Source organism: Babjeviella inositovora (genome assembly GCF_001661335.1).
Source record: "Babjeviella inositovora NRRL Y-12698 unplaced genomic scaffold BABINscaffold_6, whole genome shotgun sequence".
Classification (NCBI taxonomy): Eukaryota; Fungi; Ascomycota; class Pichiomycetes; order Serinales; genus Babjeviella; species Babjeviella inositovora.
In genome coordinates, this window is record NW_017566843.1 from 224,824 (window position 1) to 246,981 (window position 22,158).

The 22,158-nt window shown below is 47.8% G+C and overlaps 11 protein-coding genes and 1 non-coding gene across 12 annotated transcripts; 9 read left to right on the forward strand and 3 right to left on the reverse strand.

The window, feature by feature from the left end:
* Nucleotides 1-19: 19 nt before the first annotated feature.
* TOS1 (Tos1p) lies at nucleotides 20-1,459 on the forward strand. The gene has a single exon (XM_019128822.1). It carries the CDS (start codon nucleotides 111-113, stop codon nucleotides 1,425-1,427), a length of 1,317 nt encoding a protein of 438 aa, XP_018985100.1. The 5' UTR covers nucleotides 20-110; the 3' UTR covers nucleotides 1,428-1,459.
* Nucleotides 1,460-2,145: 686 nt separating this feature from the next.
* On the forward strand, nucleotides 2,146-3,282 carry BABINDRAFT_7977 (uncharacterized protein; the record flags this gene model as incomplete). Its single annotated transcript, XM_019132712.1, has 1 exon — nucleotides 2,146-3,282. One exon carries the CDS (start codon nucleotides 2,146-2,148, stop codon nucleotides 3,280-3,282), a length of 1,137 nt encoding a protein of 378 aa, XP_018985101.1.
* Nucleotides 3,283-4,086: 804 nt separating this feature from the next.
* On the forward strand, nucleotides 4,087-5,621 carry BABINDRAFT_161472 (GPI-anchor transamidase). The gene has a single exon (XM_019128823.1). The coding sequence runs from the start codon at nucleotides 4,274-4,276 to the stop codon at nucleotides 5,573-5,575; it is 1,302 nt and encodes a 433-aa protein (XP_018985102.1). The 5' UTR covers nucleotides 4,087-4,273; the 3' UTR covers nucleotides 5,576-5,621.
* Nucleotides 5,622-5,787: 166 nt separating this feature from the next.
* Nucleotides 5,788-5,859, reverse strand: BABINDRAFT_t206. Its single transcript has one exon. It is a non-coding gene; the product is annotated as a tRNA-Asp (tRNA).
* A 407-nt stretch (nucleotides 5,860-6,266) lies between these two features.
* Nucleotides 6,267-7,368, reverse strand: BABINDRAFT_161473 (DNA-directed RNA polymerase III subunit). The gene has a single exon (XM_019128824.1). The coding sequence runs from the start codon at nucleotides 7,319-7,321 to the stop codon at nucleotides 6,374-6,376; it is 948 nt and encodes a 315-aa protein (XP_018985103.1). The 5' UTR covers nucleotides 7,322-7,368; the 3' UTR covers nucleotides 6,267-6,373.
* A 178-nt stretch (nucleotides 7,369-7,546) lies between these two features.
* BABINDRAFT_7980 (uncharacterized protein) lies at nucleotides 7,547-8,611 on the forward strand (the record flags this gene model as incomplete). The annotated part of the gene is made up of 2 exons (XM_019132713.1): nucleotides 7,547-7,640; nucleotides 7,686-8,611. The coding sequence occupies 2 exons, from the start codon at nucleotides 7,547-7,549 to the stop codon at nucleotides 8,609-8,611; spliced, it is 1,020 nt and encodes a 339-aa protein (XP_018985104.1).
* An 869-nt stretch (nucleotides 8,612-9,480) lies between these two features.
* Nucleotides 9,481-10,725, forward strand: BABINDRAFT_171402 (heme-dependent oxidative N-demethylase family protein; the record flags this gene model as incomplete). Its single annotated transcript, XM_019130813.1, has 2 exons — nucleotides 9,481-9,633; nucleotides 9,658-10,725. 2 exons carry the CDS (start codon nucleotides 9,481-9,483, stop codon nucleotides 10,723-10,725), a joined length of 1,221 nt encoding a protein of 406 aa, XP_018985105.1.
* A 1,386-nt stretch (nucleotides 10,726-12,111) lies between these two features.
* On the forward strand, nucleotides 12,112-13,133 carry BABINDRAFT_13394 (heme-dependent oxidative N-demethylase family protein; the record flags this gene model as incomplete). Its single annotated transcript, XM_019127080.1, has 3 exons — nucleotides 12,112-12,533; nucleotides 12,583-12,822; nucleotides 12,874-13,133. The coding sequence occupies 3 exons, from the start codon at nucleotides 12,112-12,114 to the stop codon at nucleotides 12,983-12,985; spliced, it is 774 nt and encodes a 257-aa protein (XP_018985106.1). The 3' UTR covers nucleotides 12,986-13,133.
* A 240-nt stretch (nucleotides 13,134-13,373) lies between these two features.
* On the forward strand, nucleotides 13,374-14,713 carry BABINDRAFT_161475 (uncharacterized protein). The gene has a single exon (XM_019128825.1). The coding sequence runs from the start codon at nucleotides 13,770-13,772 to the stop codon at nucleotides 14,634-14,636; it is 867 nt and encodes a 288-aa protein (XP_018985107.1). The 5' UTR covers nucleotides 13,374-13,769; the 3' UTR covers nucleotides 14,637-14,713.
* Nucleotides 14,714-15,802: 1,089 nt separating this feature from the next.
* On the forward strand, nucleotides 15,803-17,203 carry YHB1 (Yhb1p; the record flags this gene model as incomplete). Its single annotated transcript, XM_019128826.1, has 1 exon — nucleotides 15,803-17,203. The coding sequence occupies exon 1, from the start codon at nucleotides 15,992-15,994 to the stop codon at nucleotides 17,198-17,200; it is 1,209 nt and encodes a 402-aa protein (XP_018985108.1). The 5' UTR covers nucleotides 15,803-15,991.
* A 2,402-nt stretch (nucleotides 17,204-19,605) lies between these two features.
* On the forward strand, nucleotides 19,606-20,868 carry MIT1 (mannosylinositol phosphorylceramide synthase catalytic subunit; the record flags this gene model as incomplete). Its single annotated transcript, XM_019131771.1, has 1 exon — nucleotides 19,606-20,868. The coding sequence occupies one exon, from the start codon at nucleotides 19,606-19,608 to the stop codon at nucleotides 20,866-20,868; it is 1,263 nt and encodes a 420-aa protein (XP_018985109.1).
* Nucleotides 20,869-21,613: 745 nt separating this feature from the next.
* On the reverse strand, nucleotides 21,614-21,870 carry BABINDRAFT_7986 (uncharacterized protein; the record flags this gene model as incomplete). The annotated part of the gene is made up of 2 exons (XM_019132715.1): nucleotides 21,614-21,796; nucleotides 21,844-21,870. 2 exons carry the CDS (start codon nucleotides 21,868-21,870, stop codon nucleotides 21,614-21,616), a joined length of 210 nt encoding a protein of 69 aa, XP_018985110.1.
* Between the last annotated feature and the right edge of the window lie 288 nt (nucleotides 21,871-22,158).

The window sequence follows — 22,158 nt, forward strand, 5'->3', positions numbered from 1 at the left end:
TAGGAGGTTAGATAGATATAAACCAATTGGCTATTGGAACCCTCTTCTCCTTCTTTACGCACCGTCTGACCAGTCACTCCTTTACCTTTTGTTAGATCCCGTCGCTCCTTATGAAATTCACAGCCTGTTCTGCCGTGGCTATCCTAGCTTCGCTCAAGGCCGTTTCCGCGGCCTGCTCCCTCGTCGGGGGAAACTACTACTGTGACCAAACCAACGCCGTCTTGTACTCGGGTGTCGGCTACTCCGGCTCGTACCAGGACGTGACCAACATGGACGAGTCCACCTGCAAGTGTCTGCAGTCTGAGGTGTCGTTCTCCGGCAATCTCTCACCGTTAGACGAAGAGTTATCGGTGCACTTCCGTGGCCCGTTGCAGTTGTTGAACTTTGCGGTGTACTACCCATCTGCGTCGTCCAATGAGAAGAGAGAGGTCGAAGACTGCACCACCAAGGTGCACGGCCACAGCCACAAAAAGAGGGCCGTCAAGATCATCGAGGTCACCAACACCGTGTATGTCGACCAGAAGGGCAACCCAATCACCCAGGTCATTTCCAACACCCATGGCCTTATTGCCGGAACCTCTGTGAACACCGTCAAGGTCACATCCAGTATTCCGGATGTAGCTTCCGTCTTAGCCTCGGCCCCAGCTGCCGCGGCCTCCTCTACTGGTGCGACTGTTGCCGCCGGTGCCTGGCAGAGAACCTCCTACTTTACCCCTGGCAGTACCTCCAACGTGACGTTCTTAAACACCTTGGGTGGATCCGAATCTGGGGTCTGGTCCTCTTGTTTCGGTAACTCGTTGTCGTATTGTGCGGCCGACGGTGTCTCCGCCGCGGCCTCGGCCCAGCCATTGAACCAGGTCACCATTGGCTCTGATATCGAGTACTCCATCTTCTCCGGCTCGTCCTGCGATGACTCCACTACTGGCGACTGTGGCTACTACAGAGAGGGTATCCCAGCGTACCACGGGTTCGGCGGGGATACTAAGATCTTTGCCTTCGAGTTCCAGATGCCAACTGCCTCGACCTCCGACTCATCGGCCTCCAACTACGACATGCCAGCCATCTGGTTGTTGAACGCCAAGATTCCAAGAACCTTGCAATATGGCGACGCCTCGTGCTCCTGCTGGAGCACCGGCTGTGGTGAATTAGACTTGTTCGAAATCTTGTCTTCTGGTTCCCAGAAGTTGATTTCGCACTTGCACTCCGGCCAAGGCAGCAACGGCTCCGCGTACGGTGGTGGTGGTTCCCAGGACTACTTTGCCAGACCAACCTCGTCCTCCATGAAGGCTGTGGTGATTTTCAACGGCAGCGCCTCCCAGGCTAAGCTTGTTGTTGTCGATAACACTTTTGACTTTGCTACGTCTTTGACCGAAGCTACTGTTAATGCCTGGTTGACCGAAGCCGCCTCTTCTGCCATCCTTGTTTAGGTTGTTTTTTTTGTAATATATCGATATTTTATGGTCTGTAGTAATGGGGTAGCCTCGCAAAGTGAGACCAGAAGATAGGTGACCGGATAAACAATGGATAGGTCAGTGCTTCTGGGTAATTTTATCCCCGAGCATCAGTGGATTGAGCGATCGGTCAACCAAAATCACGCTCGCCAATAATTCAAGTTATAAGTTTCAGAGCTCAAAGTATGCCAGTTGACCTACAGTACAGCCGTTCAGACTACATCTAGGTCATGGGAAAATCGATAGTAAATGGTCAAGTATATACTGATTCAAAGGGGAAATACAGAACCCTACACTCATGTTTCGGTAATAATATCCGTATTTTGAGACACCTTCAACTAAATGCTTAAGATAAAAGTATGTGTTCAAGAAAAAACCATAGATGTAATACCAAACAAAGATTTTTTTTCCTTTTATATAAAGGATATCTACAGCTCTTTAAAACTAAATCTCCATCCACCAACTCAACAAATCGATTGAAATCACCACCCCGTAATACATTAGCTAGTCTACTGCCTCCCCAGCCCGCTATGTCGTGCACCTCCCATTGCGTGCACTTACCGTCCCCGCCCAACCAACCAGAGCACTAGAATTTTGTCTTGCAAAGCGGGAAAAATTGCAGGACACGCTCTAAACTTATTAATATAAGCCGCCAGCAAGTGTTTCTCCGTTAAAAGCATTGATCACACGCAACATGTTCAGATTAGCGTCCAAGCCAGTGCAAAAGTCCCAGGTGAGAAGCTTGTACACTTCCATCCTCGAGTCGGACATCAACATCACCAAGGCCGGTAAGGTCAATATCTCCGTCGGTCGTGGGGGCCGTTCATCCAGAACTGGCTACACCGCCACTGTGTTTGGCGGTACCGGTGGTTTGGGGAGACTTTTGGTTTCCAAGTTGGCCAGACACGGAACTGTGACTGTGGTGCCGTTCAGAGACCAGATGAAAGGCAGAGACGTCAAGCCGTGTGGTGACTTGGGGGTCGTGAACCCGGTTGAGTTCGATATTAGAAACACTGCGTCCATCGAAGAAGCTGTGGCTTACTCCGATATTGTGTACAACTTGGTGGGGACCGAATGGGAAGGTACTGCGTTCAAGATGGCAGACGTCAACATCGAGGCGTCCAGAAGAATTGCACAGGCCTCGAAGGATGCTGGCGTTTCTAGATTTATCCAGGTATCCTCCTACTGTGCAGACCCGGAGTCTGCATCCACCTTCTACGCCACCAAGGGGCTTGGCGAGAAGGTTGTCCGGGAAATCATCCCAGATGCTACCATTGTTAGACCGGGCAAAATGTACGGCAGATTCGGTTCCAGATTCTTGCAAGACATGATCTGGCAGAGACAAACGCACTTCAACCGCCAAAGAAAGTTCAACGTCAACCAGTACGAGAAGCTCTTCTTCCCAACCCACTACTCGGACGTCGCCAAAGCGTTGGAGATCATCGGTTTCGACGACACCACTGCCGGCGAGTTGTTCGAATTGCACGCCAACGAAAAGTACTCCCACTGGGACGTCAAGGAGTTGGTCTACACCGTCAGACCAGATATTATGTTCTCTGAGTCCAATTACCCGGTTGAGTGGGCCAAGTTGATGTCCAAGTTGTTGTACGGCAAGTGGAGAAACATCCCAACCATGGACGAGATTGAGAGACAGTTGATCGCCCACAACCCAGACCCAAAGGCCAAGACCTTTGCTGACTTGGGCGTTGTCCCGGACAAGTTCACCGACAAGATCCACGAGTACATTCTTCCAAAGAAGTTGCCTATGACTGCTGTGTTGGGCGACTCCTCCCACAAGGATATCAAGAGGGGCGGTGTTATCTTGGTCTAGATCCTCTCACATTCATCATCATCTTCCTTCCTTTTTATCTTTTCTAGGCTCTGGTTCCTTTCTTCTGTACAAGCTTATTTATTTCCAATAGTTTAATAGACTATTTTGCATGAACGGTTCACATAGCCACCTTGAGAACAAGTGCGAAGCGCCGGGTCCAGTCAACGTATTATTCGTATATTCTATGAATATGCAATCGTATATGGTATCTGCCGTTCAGTCCTCGGTAATTCACCGAATCATATGCCACACTTGGCAAAGTTGTATGCGAAATGCAAGATAGTTTTGGTATGGTGATATAATGGAACTGGAGCGGCTTGGCTTTCTCGTTTGGCTAAACCTATTGCGAGTAAAAGTTAAATCACTTGCGATTTATCATTGCTTGATGTACAATACACTCATTGGGTTGGGTATGGGTTTCGTCATGGCCTCTCAAGGTCTGTTTTGGTCTGTTCCAACAACAAAGTGGATTATCGTATTAACTTTAGACGAACTCTGGGTCCTACCTTTTGTTTTTATAACTCTATTTGTGCTTTTGTTTTTACTCCTAAAACTATTTCAAAATATTGTGCCATTTTGGATATTCCATGATGATGTATCCCTATGTATTTCCTCAAGTTCTGTATTAAATTCAGATCTCTTCCTCTTAACTCAGCTTTAGAGGATTTCCAAAAAATCGCTCCAATACTCTCTCTCTCTCTCTCTCTCTCTCTCTCTCTCTCTCTCTCTCTCTCTCTCTCTCTCTCTCTCTCTCTCGATTTTAGTATAAATCAAATCACAAATATTTTCCCCTAATGTCCTCCTAGTTTTACCACATTCTCTGGTTTTACCACATTCTCCATTTTCACCCCATTCTCCGCTTCCAATCCACTATAACGCATTTTTCCTGTACATATTTTTAATACTCTAAATTTTCAACTCCAAAACTACTCCATCTCCACCAGACTACCAGAACAACAGTTAGTGAGCTTCTTCTTGTTATACATCCTCCATGAAATTGGCTCACCTTGCTAAAATTACGGGGCTTTTCCTCCTCGTGAAGGTGTCTCAGACGCTCATCCTCATCAACGTGCCCACCCGGTTTGACACCTCCTCCCAGATCATCTTTGGTAACGCCGTAGTGCAACAGCACAAAGAGACGAGCATTCTCCTCCAGCTTTCACAACCCTTCCTGCAAATTCTCTCTGAGCTCCTTCCGAAGCTTGTAACGTGGGATACCGTGTACCTCTCCAGTTTCTTTGCCAACGGTTTGAAGTACGAACATGAGTTTGTGTTTGCGCCGTTATGGTGGAGACTCATTAAATCTCTCCCTGAAATCATTCCAGGAACCTTACCCAGTGTCAATTTTTACGATCAACTCCTCATTGGAACTCTCGTGGCAAATGCTTCCCACTATCTTGCTTGTCTTGTGTTGTACGGCTTGACGAACCTTGTCTTCAGCTCAAATACATTGAAGGCCAGAAGCGAATCCCACAACGTGGCACTCAGGGCAGCCATGCTCTACGCGATTTCTCCTGCTGGAATCTTTTTGACCGCACCCTATGCCGAATCCATCTGCGCTTTGTCAAGTTTTGTCGCGCTCTACCTCCGAGAAGTCTCCTTTGACAGACGCTTCTTGATGAAACCGACCCTCAAATCTGCCCCGCTTTTCCAGGCAGCATACATACTCTCTGGCGCATTTGTGGCTACGGCCTTTGGGTTCAGAAGCAACGCCGTTCTCCTTGGCTACCTCTACCTCTCCGACCTCTACGTGTTTCTCCGGGCACGGAGCTACAAGTCAGCCCTTATTCCCTTGCTCGCTGGGTCGCAGCTTTTTGCCGCTGTTCTCTATTTGGGTTATCTCCCCTATAGCTTGTTGTGTCCACAGCGTGGCGAGTGGTGTTTAAACACGGTTCCATCGCTCTTCACCCACGCACAGGCGAGATGGAGCAACGGTTTCCTTTCCTACTGGACCCTAAATAACATTCCCAACTTTGCGTTTGCCCTCCCCACCGCTGCCATTTTGCTTGCAGCCTCTCGCCACTTCACGTTCACCTACCCATGCCGGAACGTCTATGCCCACTGCTCCATCGCGTACCTTTTGCTCGTGATGATCTTTGGCTTCTCCAACGTGCAGATATTGACCAGAGTGGCGTCCTTCTTACCCCTTCCCTACTGGTACATTGCCGATAAGTTGGCCCTTACGGCGCAGAAGGGCGAAACCGGCGGCTTCACCAAGCTCATGGTCTCCTACTGCGTTGTATGGGGTGCTACCCAAACAGCCCTCTTCGGGGCCTTCCTTCCTCCCGCATAAAACTACACACTGTATATAACTACATTCATAAATAAACAACGTAAATATCAAAGTAATTGCGTAATGGGAGATGTAGAGGCATTAGGAGTGCAAGTTTTTAAAATCGGGTTTCCTGTTCCGAGGGAATTCAGCATCAGGTGGCTACGAGACTTCCACGGTAAGGGAAATGGTACATATTGTTACAGAGTGGGATTGATATCCAAAAAGGTAAGCTCCGCGACGGGGAATTGAACCCCGGTCCCCCGCGCGACAAGCGGGGATTCTAGCCACTAAACTATCACGGACGGCACTTGAATAGATTATGTATGGGTGCCGTCCAGTCGTCCCCGGCTCCTTTGCCTTCATTCTGAGATCAAATATTTATTCGTTTCTCAGTTATGGAACTTGCCTCTTTTCTCCAGCGTTTCAATCCCATTAGTAGCTACCGTACCTTTAAAGCGAACGATATCTACTGTTGTAGGTATATCCAAAGGATGGCGATTGTACGTCATACTATTTGAGGGGCTAAATAGGCGATGGAACTGTTTAACGATTCTTTCCACACAGCTGAGGTTTCAGACTAATGGATACAAAGATGTACCACACCGAACGAAGCATGAGTGTACTTGTTTCAGTTAGTTTATCTCTCAGCTTGTTGTCAATCAAAACCTCTCGGAGGGTCTGATGTTAGATTTAACTAAAAACATCAATGCTCGGTTTAAACCATACATTAAATCATCTACTAAAACACCATTTCATACCCTAACTCTTGAGTAACTCACTATTATACATATACACACCTCTTGGTCTCTCTCCGTTTTAAGTCTCCATCCACGAGTCCAAGTAGACGCCCTCAATCTCGCTCTCAGCGTTGCTAGGAACAACAGCATGGAGGTTGAAAATGCTGAAGGGTACCTCCTGGACAGCGTAGGGGTCTGTTCCAACCGGTAATCCGCCACCGGCGGCCAAGATGCTGTGCCAGGTGGCCTTGTACTGGTCCACACGATGAGATACCTTCTCTAACTTGTCGTCATAGACAAGCACATTGCAGAGGGATCGGATGTCAGTGGTGGTCAACTCCACATTGGTGATCTGGGAGCTGATAATGAAATCCAAAATTTCTGACACGTTGGGGAAGCCGTTGTAATGAGCGGGATAGGAGCTCTGGGTGTGGTTGTACTCTGGTTTGTGTTCGGTAGGGAAGGCGTTGGGGAAGGTTTTGGAAGCCACAAATCTCCACACAATGGACATCAAGGAATCGATGAACTCGGTGTCGAGCTCAGAATCCGTAAACCACGGGCCCCCGGTGACCTCCACCGACGGCTGTAAGTTGTACAACATGTAGATCTTTCGCGTAGGGTGTTTGACCGACTTGATGGCCTTGATGTAGCGCTGGTTCTCCAACGCCTTCAAGCACCGCAAGACAATGTGTTGGTGCAAGTTAGTTTTGGCCTTGATGGCCTTGGTCCAGATCCCCTCTCTGCCCGAACCCTGGATGTGCGAGTAGATCATCGCCTCGTCCTTTGTCATCCCTCCGACCTTTTCCGCCTCCACCAAACTGACTGCCTGGAAGGAGATCTGGCCATCACTTTTGCCGGGCTTGATCAAATTTTTGTTCATCAACTCCTGGAGAACCGGTAACAACCTGCTGGAGTCAAGTGCCATCGCCGTCTGGAGCTCCTCCAGCTTGAAAAAGCGGCTGTCCTCCTCCAACATGTGCGCATGGAGGGTCTCTGCTAGCACTGAGAGCGCTTCTTTGGTGGACATTAGAGCGTTTGTTTTGTCAAGCCGGTTATTGTATGGGCAAGAACGAGTGTGATAACAGCGTTTGCCTAATGACGCTGAAAAAAATTTGGTCCTGTATGGATCCGATGCCTGTCTGAAAGGGTAAATGGTTGGGATTTGCACGACTTTCACAACAGGCAGGATGTGACGGGCATATTTGCAGGGCGGCGGAACTCTCTGAGTTCATTTCTGCTTCAACAGCCAGCTATGTCTTTTAATAGAAAGTTAAAGGCAAAGACTTTGGTCCTTGAGGAGGACGAGACTGATGAGCTTGAGATCAAGCCCGTCAAGTTTACCAAGAGTATGTGCGCTTACGTTTCTGCCCAGAGGAGTACTAACCATATAGAACTGGCGCGGAAGAAGATGCCTAGAACAAATCTAGCCGCCGAGAGCGATGAGGAAGACGTACCAGTGGTAAGGCCCAAGGCCAAATCTGGTGTCAAGAAGCGTTTTAATGTGTTAACCCCTCTAAGGGCTCCGCAAAGTGACGAAGACGATGCAGATGATTCTATTTACTCTAAAGACTATCTAGACGGATTGAGAAGGTCGCAGAAAACTTGGGCCGGGTCTGAACTGGAAGCTATTAGTAAATCACTACATATGGTGACATTGGCCGCTACGATCCTCGATACCCCCACCTCCGGCTCCACAGTGATTCCCGATGACGAGACAATAGCACGTTTGAAACAGAAGCGAATGGACTTGCGGAAGCAGCTAAACAGCAAAGACCGGCCCAAGTTTGTCAGTGCTGAAGGTGAAGCCAAAGCCCAGTCCTACCCCGAATACATCTCCCTTGACTCCGATGATGGGGTCAGGGCAAAAGAGGAAATTGCAGACGACGACGTTGAGATGGACGCATCGGTGAGCGGTTTCCTAGACGACGGGGTATTGGCTCTTAATGAACTAGAACGAAAGCACCAGGAACTCAAGCAGAAAGAGGAGATTGCCCAGAGGGTCTACAGTGCCCAAGGAAGTAGCGGCGAGAGCAGCGGAGAGATAGACGATGATGATGAGGACGCGCTAATGGCGTGGGAAAATAAGTTGATCAACCAGGGAGCTACAACATCTACAGATAAGATACGAAGAGTCACACCCAGGCTAAAGACAATACCCTCGCTAGAGGAGCTGGTATCGGCCCTCCATAACCACTTGAGGAAAATGGAAGCTATCGGGTTGCAGTATCAGCTCCGACGTGAGGAATTAGCACAAGAGCTAGAAATGTTGAAGCAAGAGGAAGCAACAATTGCTGGCAGGCTTGACTATATTGTTTGAAGAACTGGCCGTCACAGGACCGTTGTGAGTCCCGAGATGTGACTTTCTGGGATAAGGTGCGCTCTGTGGGGGTTAAAGTCCGGCATGAGTTTAATAGCTTTGGGCGAACCAGTTTGGACATACGATAAATGAGAGTTTGTCTACTTAGCAAAGCTATTGATAGATAAACCCTCAAAAACCTCGGTTATCAGGTAATGTGGTTTTCCTTAAGAATCACTTTATGGTTCTAGCCATCATATCCAAAACAGACTTAGAATGCGTATGGCTGCAAGTTAAAATGGGTAAAGCCTACTACTAAAATCATTGTCTACCGGGAACCTGGTTTCCGTTCGTCTCGTCGATGAAGTTTTTCCCTTAGGCTATACCATGCTAAATTTCTCAGGATGCACCCGCTAGTGGCTCTCAAATATTAGTGGGGTCTTATTTTTACGGAGAAAGCCTCGCTTGTAGTGGACCATTAATCCGCAGGGGCCTTTTTCGGCCCCCCGCTTCACCACCCCGCATGCGGGTTTGGCGCGGCGGGGCTCTCGGAACGGCATTCCGATAGGCTTTTTCATCGATGACTGCCGCAAACAGCTTCCTTGTCTGGTCGCCAGGCTTTCATGGCACCAGTTTTCTGCATAGATAAGCGAAGCGTCATTTCTACCTGCCAATCCCCACACTGGTTCACTCGTGGATATCCGCTATTTTAGCTCAGATCAGCTGGGACGGAAGACATATTTGACACTGCTTGTTCCCGTTCTTACACATTCATATGCCACTGCTTGTCTCGAGTGTTCTGCCTCACACTTCACCCATCACTCACCAGTTGCTCTCCGGATACGTTTAAGCTCCTTACATATCCATCGTGTCTTTTTTTTTTCCTCAGAATGGTTCTTGAATCCCTCACCCTGGCCCTCGCATCCGTGCACGCGATGCTACCGGGCAGTGGCTTCTCTACACTCACTCTCACGGCGCTTCTCGCGACGTTGGTCAGCGTGATTCTTATTGCTGGATTCCCAAAATTCTCTGAAACCGCCAAAGTGAAACCACTTCCCCCAGCGCAGGCCAACAACAAGGACCGCAAGTCCGGCCACTGGACGCCAGAAATCTATGAAGCCCCCACGCCTAAGCCGTACGAAGGGTGGGACATTGTCACCACCAGACCAGAGCCCTACAGAGCGTTCAAACACACATACTTCACCACTATGGGGATCCGAACCATGGAATGGGACAAGTGGTTTGAAATCGATAACGAGTGGCCAAAGTTCCATCAGCGAAAGCTCGAACGTATGGAAGAACGGGGTAGTGAGGTGGTCAGCACCAACCCTGGAAAAGCCATGGAGGCGGCGTATGAGCTTTTGGAGGAGATGCAAAAGTTCTTGCCCGCAAGATATCCAACGTTGTTCGCTAGAACCGCTGTGGGGATTGACAACTTGCACACTGGCGAATCCTTCGACATCGTGACGCGTCCCTTAAAGGAAGACCCTATGCGTATTGCCGCAAAGTTGGTACAGGATGATATTTCCATATTGATAGAAGAGGAAGACGGCCAGTACTATATGCGGGGTGGGGCGGTGATGTTGGCTGGCTCCTGGCGTATGAAAGACAAAATTAACTTGCCGTTATCCTCAATCCATACCAGGGCAAACGTCCCGAGGTACAAGGAAAACTTGCAAGGAAGCATGGAAAGGTTCTTCTCCCGGCAGACCCCCGACAAGGCTGTGCTCAGAAACAACTACTTCTTCCAGACCAACAACGACTTGGCGTGGTCAGCGTCCCTCGGGCCTGAGACCAGCGAGGACTTCCACCGCAATTACGAGTCGAACATGGCAACCACTATTGACCAAGTCTATCTCAGAAGCGAGCGCCAGTCCATGAGACGATTGCCAAAGACTGGTGCCACCATATTTACCATCCACACGTACTTCTTCCCGGTGGCCCAGATGTGCGACGAGCCGTTTGTCGCTAGAAGGTTGCTCGACGGGATCAGCAGCTGGACTGAGGATATCGAGCGGTTCAGAGGGCTTGCCATGTACAAAGACGTCTTGTTGCCGTTCCTCGAAAACAAGGCCCAGGAGCTCGAGGCAAAGGGGTTCACCTTGGACAAAGAGCCATACAGCTATCCGTACTAAAAGTGAACCCACGCCTATGTGCAGCGCTGAAGTGAGGATATTATATTTGAACTACACTCTATTGAGGTGACGATGCATTGAGGTTCCTACGGATCAGGCAATCGTTCAGTCGAAGACATCAAATATAGATTCCTATATAATTTATCTTTAAGCTTTGTATTCCGGGTTATGTACGCAAATATGAATAACAGTCTTGTATATTGAGCTTAGAGTATGACAAGGACAAAAGTATCACACCTTCGGGTGCGCCGTGCTGTTTATTATGGCCAATTTTATTCCTAGCTAAACACTTATATTAGAACTGGCTATTGAAAAAAAAGAGCGGGAGATCTGGAAACCCAAATTCGCCGGCCAGGGCATTCTCCTCGAGGTATTGGATCGAAGGGGTCACTTGCGCGAAGCTGAAAAATTCACCGACTGCACAAAATTCCACCACATTGTTTAGTAGCTGCACACGATTTTGCTTAGAAACGAAGCAAGGCACTATTCTGATTGGTAATATCTTATGCATTGTCATTACGGAAGTACACTCCATTTAAAAAGCCTCAGACCGATATTGTTCTGAATCTCTGCTGATGCCTGTTGAAGTCTCAACCCAAATCCCCAGTCCAGATCTAACTGAGGGCAAGTGCACCTGGATTGTGGGGATCCGGGTTTTCGATAAAGCACTCTAAATCGAGTATGTCTATGTCTGTATTTTAAAGAAGGCCGCAGGTTTCTACGGTGGATAGCCCACACCGTTTATGGCTCCTGCCGGCCGGAATTATTTTCCTAGTGCATCACTTCTAAGTGAGAGAAACCATACGTGCATACGTCTTTGATAAGGATCTTTCTCTTTTATCCTGGGCTATATCTAGGTGTGTGAACTTGAAAGACACCTTTTACGATATTGGTAATGATTAATAGAAAGGTCTCTACCGGTATGACAAAGCTTGGTTATAAATATGCCTGCTCCCTTCCCTCAGAAGTACCGTCTGTGTAGCACTTCAGTATTTTGGCCAAGCTGCTGAGTATACACCATGTCATTAGTGTCAAATATCTTCCATACCCTTCAGGAGAGAATTTCTGAGGCTGATGTTAGTTCTAAATCCTCGTTTTTACCAAAAGTTTCTCTCTGGGCGGTACTTGTTCTCGTATTCGATGGTATTTTACTGTCGCTCTATAGACCGAAGTAAGCGTTTCCGGTCCTGTCACCTACCAAGTCTGTGACCCCTGCCAGTATCATTAGGCTGCGGAAACCAGGTTAATGGGCACCTTAGTCGTTTAAAGCGCCAAATCCGGAGCCTTTTGCGGGATGGGACTTGGACAGAGCCGTACAGAACCTTTAAACACACGTACTTTGTCACTATGGGGATACGTACCATGGGCTGGAGTCTGTAGTTTGAGATGGATAACGAGTGGCTTGTCTACCATAAAAGAAAGTTGGAGAGAGCTGATGAAATAGGGTCCGAAGTCTACATCTCCACTACCGAAAAATCATATGACACCATCTGTGAGTTCTTAGATGCGATGCGTGATTTCCTACCTGAGAGATACCCTTCGTTATTTGTTAGAACTACACCCGGGCTCGATAATATAGTTACGGGTGAAAAGGTTGACTTCACCTCCCATCCGTTGAAGGAGAATCCTATGGTTATGGCGGCCAAGTCGGTCCAAGACGACCTTGTCATTATGATTGAAGAAGACGGCCAATACTATTCAAAGGCTGGAGTGATCATGTTGACAGACTTCTGGAGGTTGAAAGATAAGCTAGGCATAACCATGAGTGCGATTCACACCTCGGGCGATGATTTAAAGTATAACGAGAGGTTGGAGAGCGGGATGGAATAATTCTTTACCAGATAAGTCAGTGGTCAGAAACAACTACTTCATTCAGACCGATGACGATATAGCCTGGTCATCGGCTATTGGGGCTGAGGACAGCGCAGAGATTGGGTGGTGTACCGCTGATGTGGCCAAGACCGCCGAACAGCTTTACTTTCGGAGCGAAAGGCAATCCTTGAGGAAGCTTCCAAGAACCGGCGCCGTGGTGTTCATTATCCATACATATTTTTTACCGATCCCGAAATTGTGTGTTGAACCATTCGTTTCCAGAAGGTTGTTTTATGGGATCTGCAGTTGAACGGACGATGTTCTGAAATATCGCAGTCTTGCAAAGTACAATGATGTGTTTATGCCGTACCTTGAGGAAAAGGCCCGAGAGCAGGAAGAGATCATGGGACATACTCTGGACAAAAAGCCGGTTTCTTATCCGTACTAGCCAGCCTATCCCGTGCTGCTTCTGCTTTGAAAGATAACTGGTCTGTAGACCTTTATTAAATCCCTGATTTCTTAAGTTTCTATTTTTTAAGGTCGTAGTAAATTCCAACAGTGTGGGTAAAGTCCCGGGGTTATAGGGGGGGGCGTTCTCTCTGGCACCTTGAAGCTCTTCCCCTATCGATCGAATAATTTGGATCTATTTTTTGGTGCATAAAGCATAACGCCCTACTATTATGCAATCCTACTTATGCAGAATATATTCATGAAGGTTATAGTTTAATTACCTACAGAAATTTATTTACCCTACTAGGTCAGAGCCGATAGCTTGTTATTGCCGTAAGCTGTATCAACCGCTTCCGGGCTTAAGCCACACCTACAGAAAACAACACAAATTCCACCCTGAGGACTTATTTCAGACTGGCCTTACGCCCCAGATCGAAGAGAGGGTAGGTAATACAATATAGAGTCTAAGTGGGGCGTATATAGCTCAGTTTCTTGGGAACTGGTTCAGAAACGCGTCAATCTCGGAAGAATTTCTCCGCCCAGAGCGGTTTCCTTTCCCAACCGTAGATCTTTCGCCGAGCCTGGAGAAGTATGCCCGAGACACCGAGCCGACATGCAGAAATCTGGAGAGCTCGCCAGTATGGACTTGGGAGTTGTGGCCTCCCCCATCTTTCTTTAGGGCGGTATTTCGTTTCGCATATATATGAACCCCACAAGCTTCTTTTTGCCGGTTTGGGGTTTTCTGGGTTTTCGACACAAACCTTTCAAGTCCATAGTACATAATGACATTCTCCAGGTTGATCCGCTTCGCCAACAAGGGTGAGACCCACTACGGTGATGCCGTCTTGACTGACGGTATTACTGACACAAGATTGGCAAAGAAGGCCCACAAGATCACCGGTGACATCTATGGTGAGTATACCATCGACACCTCAGAGACTTTGGACATCGAAGAGCTCTTGTGTCCGCTTGCCCCAAAAGACATTAACACCGTCAGATTACTTGGTCTTAACTACGCTGCCCACGCTAAAATGGCTGGTGTTGAAGTTCCAAAGTATCCAATCTTATTCTACAAGCCACGAACCTCTGTTTGTGGCCCTAATGATCCAATTATTGTTCCGGAAATTGCACGTACGGATCCCGATACCAACGAAAGCGAAGCTGAGTTGGTAATCGTTATGGGCAAATCCGGCAAGAACCTCAGAAAAGAAAGTGCATTGGAATATGTCTTAGGCTACTGCATTGGTAACGATGTTTCCCAGCGGACCTGGTCCGGCGAACGAGGTGGTGGGCAATATTCCCTTGGTAAGATGTACGACAACTACGCTCCCATTGGGCCAGCAATCGCGGCCCCAGCTGCATTCGGTAATCCGGACGACACCAACTTGAAAGCACACGTTAACGACAGCTTGAGACAGGACAGTTCCACTAAAGACATGGTTTTTGACTGTGCCGAATTAGTTTCTTTCTTGTCACAGGGATGTACCTTGTTGCCAGGTGATTTGATTTTCACTGGTACCCCATTGGAGCTCCCAAAATTTTGTGTTTCCGATCGTCTGTTTTTGAAGGAGAATGACATCGTTACCTTGGAGCTCGAGGGTGTTGGTACTATTGCCAACAAGGTTGTGTATGAATACAATGCCAAATAGGCCGTTGTTCCTCTTTTCGACCGCGTGATCAGTGTGTAAATTTTGAAATAGACTTGGACGTGCATATATGTTTTTATAACCATACCTACAATATAGTCCTGTTGCTATCACGGTTTTAGAGCGGGGAGCCATCCTTAATCCTTTGTTAAATTTCCAGAGGAAAGGGTTTCTCGTCTTTCGATTATCTAACAAAACAAAACTCTATCTCTGGAGAAGAGATCGTTCTGTGGACCCAGCTATTTCTGGCCTTGCCCTACATTCGCCGATGGTTTCCCTTCGCGTATAGATATACCAACACATGCGGTGCATATGCGAAGCAGCTTGGGAGCCACAAGTACCCTAAGGCTACCGACTCAATTACGCCATGGTTCGCTTTCTATACTTCCGGGTTGTTCCGTAGCGCAAAAAGTAGCGTCATAGTTCCTAAAATCTGCCTAAGCCTTGGTCTGGCTTCGGTCCAATTATATTTGGAAAAGTCTGCACAGAGTCGTTTTTACGCTTGAACTCGTTGATACTGGGCTATTCTTGTGGATGGAAAAGCGGCTTCATTTCTAATATGAGTTTATGGTAATTGAACCCGGAGGATCCTACCTATTCCCTTATGAATTGGTGATCTAAGCCCTTGGATTCACACTGGGTAGAAATCGAACTGAATGATTTGCGCGATTTTAGGCAACAGGGGCGCATGTCGATACAACCCCTGCGATTATCTTTAAGTCCGCCTAGCATGCTACGGTATCCATCTAGTATACATGCTTCCGTAGGAATATACGCGACATCACATACTCCGTCCTGCTTCGAGATGCAACGGCCGTAAACACGGTTTTACAGACACCATCTGCTAAAGACGCACCGATACCTCGGCGAAATGGCTAATTACAGCCCTTGGAAACAGGCCCAAATTCGAGCACAGGTAAGATAGATGGTACATTCAGCTGAGGTTATTCGTCACCACACTGCAGAAACCTGACTTTTGGCGAAACCCTTTTGCAGGTTACTCCATTGGCACATCTCGGCTGGTTCGTTGCATAGGTAATCACGTTCGTGTGAGTGGCCAGATGTCAACGCATTATTTGCAAGGTGCATACGCCTGCGAGAGATTTATGCATGCCGGGATTGGCACGTTTAAAGTGGCACCACATATAGATGGGCATGAAAGGCTAGCAAATAGATACTCACCTGTAGTTCTAATCCGGGATGTGATTTCCTCTAAGCCACGGAGAATTACGGTAGGTGACCCACCTGTTCTCCAAGCATGGATTGCTACTGTGATACATAAGTGACGCCCCAGTCCCCTGTTTGTCAGCTCAAATACATCTAGCTATCGTTTAGTATACTCGCCCTCCTCCTCCACAATGCCACTTACCGACGTCCAAAAAGATATCATCAAGGCGTCCATTCCCGTCTTGAAGACCAGTGGTGTGGAATTGACCACCCGTTTCTACGCGCACTTATTGGAAAACCACCCTGACGTCCGCCCGTTCTTCAACAAGGCCCACCAAATCACCAAATCCCAGCCAAAGATCCTCGCCTTTGCGCTTGTTGCATATGCCAAAAATATCGACGATTTGACACCGCTCTTGCCGTTTGTACACAAAATTGTTGTCAAGCACATCGGGCTCCAGGTCCAGGCAAGGCACTATGACGCTGTCGGCACCTCGCTCTTGCACACCTTGCACGCATTTTTGGGTGGCGACGCTGTTGCTACTCCAGAATTTATGGGGGCCTGGAAGGTTGCCTACTATGACTTGGCCAACATCTTGATTGAGGCCGAAAAGAGCGGGTACGAGAAGCAGCAGGCGGAAGCCAACTCATGGGCTGGTTTCCGCGACTTCCAGGTATCCCAGATCGTCGACGAATGCAAGGATGTCAAGTCTGTGTACTTCAAGCCGGTTGGCGGTAACCCAAAATTGGTCCAGCCATTACCGGGTCAATATGTCTGTGCCAGATGGACCATCAATGGTGCAGAAACCTCCCGTGAGTACTCCTTGTCCTTGCCAGACGTCGCAGAAAACACCTCCCATTTCCGTATTTCCTGTCGTCGTGATACCAACAACGGTGTCGTTTCAAACTTTATACACTCAGAGTTAAAGGTCGGCGACGTGGTCAAAATCACGCCTCCGTGTGGCGACTTTGTCTACCAAAAGCCAGTGGAAAAGACTGGCTTGAGCCTCTTCGTGGGTGGTATCGGTATCACCCCAGCTTTATCCATCATCAAGACTGCCTTGGCTGACGATTCCACGAAAGATGTCAGATTATTCTACTCCAATAGCGACGCCGAATGCCGTGCTTTTGCCGACCAATTACACGCAGTGGCCGAGGCCCACCCTAACTTCAAACTAATTGAGTTTGTCAGTGCTGGGAACGCGAAGGAGAGTGACTCTGTCAATCACACCGTTCACAACCGCCGTTTGGCCGAAACTGACTTTGACTTTGTCACCAATGCGCTTGACTACTATGTGTTGGGTCCACAGAGCTACATGAAGTTTGTCACTGCAGCTATTGGTGCCAAGGGTGTCACCGCTGAGATCCGCACCGAAAGCTTTACCGTCACCTCCGCCTAGGCGTTTTCTTATTTATTGTATATAGTTAATTTACGTACTGGAATTAAAACTTCATCGAAATCTTCTGTCTAGGATAGTATTAGTTCCCCGTAAACCGTCTGCCTTCCCTGATTATGGTCCATTCAGGTCCAGTATGTGTCCCACTTTACTTTGGTACCGTTTCACCTTGAGCTTGGTGAAATCTGGGGCCTATTTTTGGTTCACTTATTTTTGGTTCTATTTCTGTTCTTTTTTCTGCCGAAGTAATGGGATAAATATGGGAAACAAGGGGTTTTAGTGCTATGTGATATAGTCCTGGCACTGCGCATTGTATTTGTTTGTGCATATGTATGCTGCAATAGACCTCTAGCCAGAAAGACTACAAGATGAGACGCCAACATGGCGGTCATAACCACGAAAATGTTGCAACCTCAGATATGACTGTTCGAATCTTATATATACTGTTTAAACTATGACTATAAAGGTTCCCTTCACGAGGTAGTGGGGCTAGTTGTCCGTAAGCACTAAGATACCCTCGCGTTTAAAGGTCGATTCATTAGCACCAGGATGGTCTATTTCGGTAAGAATCTAACTTCTAGAAGCATAGCCTATCTGAGCTAAGAAAGTAGCTGACAAAATCAATGTGGATACCCGCCGAAGCCGAGAAATTAGATATCCCAGAGTTAAGTACAAGCTCGAAACGTAGTCTACAATTCGCGTATTCAGGTCCGGTTTGGGCCAATATACGGAGGGCCAAGCCATTCGTAGGTAATTCGGCTGGAGATTCATACTTTGGAAGCTAAGTGAATCAGCGTTATTCATACACTATCGATGAAATAGTAAACCTAGTGGGTGACAAAGGGTTAGCCCTTCACAGGTATCGTATCACGGTCCCGTTCCAGCCATTTTCGGAGGATGGGCTGGTGCCTTGCAGTGTATGAATGGTCGCTATTCATACTCTGTGTGTGTTTTAAGTATGAATGGTATCCTCTCAATAAATTAGTCTTACGAATGGTGTAGGAAATGGCATACTCTAGCTCCTCAAACTGGTATGGGTCTAAAAGTCGCGATAATAAAATGTGTATAGGAATAGTACATCCTATCTTCTTTTGGGTTCTCAAAAAATCATAGGGGCGTGGGCTAAGAGCTAGTGCCTTGTAAGCTTTTAGCTCCCGTGGCACCCGCAATAACCGATCTACCCTTGGGTATCTGGGCCTAAGGCTTTCGCTTTCCTCAGTCCTCCGTAGCTATTTTTAGCGATACCTGCTGATCAGAAACCCCAAAATAGCATCTACTGACCCAATGCCATTTATCAGGAAAGGCTGTTAGCGGACGCTCATGCACGTTCATCAATCTACGGTGGTCAGAGCAGCACAAACACAGAAATGGTGTACTTGTCCACTTAACTCTGAATCAAGATAATGATAACGTAATATCAGCTTTCCGTGTATAAGTATTTTCCATAAGTTTTTCGGCAGGTTGCGTATCAGCCCACCCCCAAAGACGCGCTTTCGGAGTACTTTTGGTCACAGCTAGAACGCGCTAGCCCTAAATATGTCCCATGCTTCGCGTAACTCCGCCTCCTTAAACCCACCAGTAAGTGTAGCCTGGATGAAGGTTAAATCCCCACTCCTTTGAACAAGCATCCCACCGCTACGCATACTTTTCGGTATCCTTGCCCCTGCGGAACTTCAGGATATCCATCACACACAACTATAAATTGCAATACTTCATCGCCTCAGCTCGGCCCCACTCATCCGCAGCAAATACACAAGGTGCAATCGCACCCCTCGCAGCGTACACGATACATGTAGCTGGGGTGACCACATCAAGTAAATTCCCGTTATGTAGCTCTCCATTGCTACAAATATATTATGCACTTTGATACATCATATATTTTGTTTCCCTGCTGTTTGGTATCCTCAAAATCTATCCAGCTCCAAACGGGGGAAGCGCATGCGTCATGGCGCAGGCATATCCAGATTGAGGCTAATTCTTTCCTTTTTTCCACCGGCCTACTCACCGCGCGCGAAAAAAAGAAATCCTCCCACAAAATGGGAGCCACCACGCGCGTGTTCAGCGAAAATCGTGGGAGAAATCAAGGAAAAACTCACAACAAAGATAGAATGTAGGGAGAAATTTATTACACTAAAAACTAGCAATGCCTCGTTCGCGCTATACTTCAGAACCACACTAGCCAAATTTTTTGTTGCTATTCCAATCCCCAGACATTCAACAGACTCAGCAATACCTGACCATTGCCAATTTCAGCTCACTAATCTTGCAATTACCATATCACCGCAGATAAACTCTCTGTATAGTGTCCTATTTCTTCGGCACAATACGAGTCACTGGACCCAAAAACGCTCACGGAACCTCGCCCTATCCATTTCACTTCCTTTTGCATAGACCTCACTGGCCTTCCCATGAGAAAAGAAGTTCATTATATCATCGGCTTCCATGTCGCTGTCGTACTCTTCCTCGTATACTGCACATTTGACCTCATCACTCTCCTCCACGACGACTCGTTTGTGGACGCGCTCCTCGACGCAGATATCAACCCGCCTGCCGGTACAAATAAGCCCGAACTCATTCCGCGCATCATCCACCAGACATACAAAACAGCAGAAATTCCCGAGATATGGAAGGCGGGCCAGCAGGCGTGTAAAGACCTCCATCCCGATTACCAGTACATCTTGTGGACAGACGAGCTGGCGCGCGACTTTATTGCCAAAGAATACCCGTGGTTCCTTCCCACGTGGGATGCATACCCGTACCCAATCGAACGCGCGGACGCGATCCGCTACTTTGTCCTCTCACACTACGGTGGGGTCTACATCGACTTAGACGATGGCTGCAACCGCAAGTTGGATCCGTTGCTCACCGTTCCCGCGTTTGTGCGCAAGACGATTCCGACTGGGATATCCAATGATGTCATGGGCTCCATGCCGAAGCACCCCTTCTTCTTGAAGGTTATCGAAAATCTCGGGCCATACCAGAAGAACTGGTTGGTGCCTTACATCACCATCATGTACTCCACCGGCCCGCTCTTCCTCTCGGTTATGTGGAAGCAATACAAGCGCTGGGGCGTCCCCGCAGAAGGCGTCGTGCGCATCTTACAGCCAGCTGACTACAAGGGCAATCTGTTTTCCTTCTTCCTCATTGCCCCGGGCTCTTCCTGGCACTTGGACGACGCCAAGTTCATCAAGTCTTTGTCACGCCACATCGCATTGACGGTATTTGTTGGGTTCTGCGTCGCCTTTGTGGTCTTCTACCTCGAGTACTTGTTCTATTGCTGGGTAATTTCCAGCCACTTCCGCCGTACCATGCGCAAAGTTGCCCAGATTGTCTCCTGTGGCTACTACCGCCTCAGCCTGGTCGAAGACGAGGAGCCGCGTCCCATCGCCAGGCGAACCAGGTCGAATTTACCCCAGAAGAAGCGCGGCCGTAAAGACTCCAATTTGCCTATCCGCTTGGACACACTCGACTTCAACCAAGACGCCTCCGAAAAGCGCCCCATGTTGGCCCACAGCAGCAACATGTCCTCCCCCGGCTTTGAAAACTTCCGTGATGTTGAATTCGAAGCTGGCTTCAATGAAGAGGAGGAACATTGGTTGCGGGATATCTCGAATTCGTCCACCCCATCGCCTGTGTCCTCGGTTCCAGGCTCCAGCGACGAAAATCGCTAAAAAAAAATCGCATGTCCGCGCATTATTTTCCATTTACTCTCATGACCCTGTTTATGCTCATATCATTAATGTACTATTAGAAGCTGTAGAAAGTGGGGTAATGCTGGAATTCATGATTCCACTTAACGCAAGACAATTGAGAGAGGCCGCATAAAGGCCAGTCTAGCATGTCGCTAAGTACCATGAAATTCAGCCCCCGAACTAAGATCGAAATGGATACCATGAATGGTAATACTGGAGCTACGGAAGGTGTCGTGAGCTCCTGTAATTTCTGAATTTACGCGAAATAATTGTCTTGAAATTACGCGGTTTCCGCGAATATATACCCGTTCCCCACTAAATGAGTCTTAGAGGTAAATGACGGAAATGTAAGGGCCGTTCGGTTTATATTTCAGAAACTATCCTAGTCTAGAGCCTTTCTATATTGAATAAATGCAGCCGGCTGTTTGTTTCTCCGCGGCTACTTCTGTTTCTACAACCCCGATACAGGTGAGAGAGTTCAGAGATAATGGTACAGGTTTCTATACAAAATATAGCAAAATAAGGGGAGTGAATAAAAGCGATATCAGGTAATCGTTGGCAACAATAGAGACAGGCCGTTAACACGATGAGGAAAACTGTGCAAATACATCGATGTAACGGTAGATGCAATAGACTGGGTTTGGAGGACCAAGGCCTGGCAAAATGCCTCTAGTGCCGGCGTGTTGATGGTTAATCTGGATTAGGGACTTTCACTTTGCACCATCTAGAAGAAAAGGCGCAAGATTTCCAAGACGGCACCGCCTGCAATCAAGAACGCCAAGATGGCGATCCAGGTCTTAGAAAGAGGGAACTCCTGGGCCTTCACTTGTTTCGGCTTGCCCATGTTCTTTTCGATCTTCTTGGCGAACTTGACGTTGGCGGCTCTTTGCTTTGGAGTTTGTTGGGCCTATCATGTTAGTGCGAGCTAAGACACACGGCAGAAAGACCGCTAACGTGGGGTCTTGACCGAATACATACCATTGTGTATTGCTTTTTGGGTATTGGTAGATCACTGTTAGGTAGAGTAAAAGTGCTTATGTTTTTGTACGGTGTAAAGATGAATGACCTGGCAGTCGCGGTGTCGTCTGGAGGCCCGAGTTTTCCAGTTGATGTGTGTCCGCGAACTATACCCTGCTCGCGATCTGAGTACGTGTCTCTTTGGGTACGTCTTGCACCGCCTCCACCTCCACTAATCTAGCCTTACATTTCTGTGGCGCAGCTTCACTCACTATTGAAGCTTCAATCTCCATTTAATCACGGGTGTAGCGC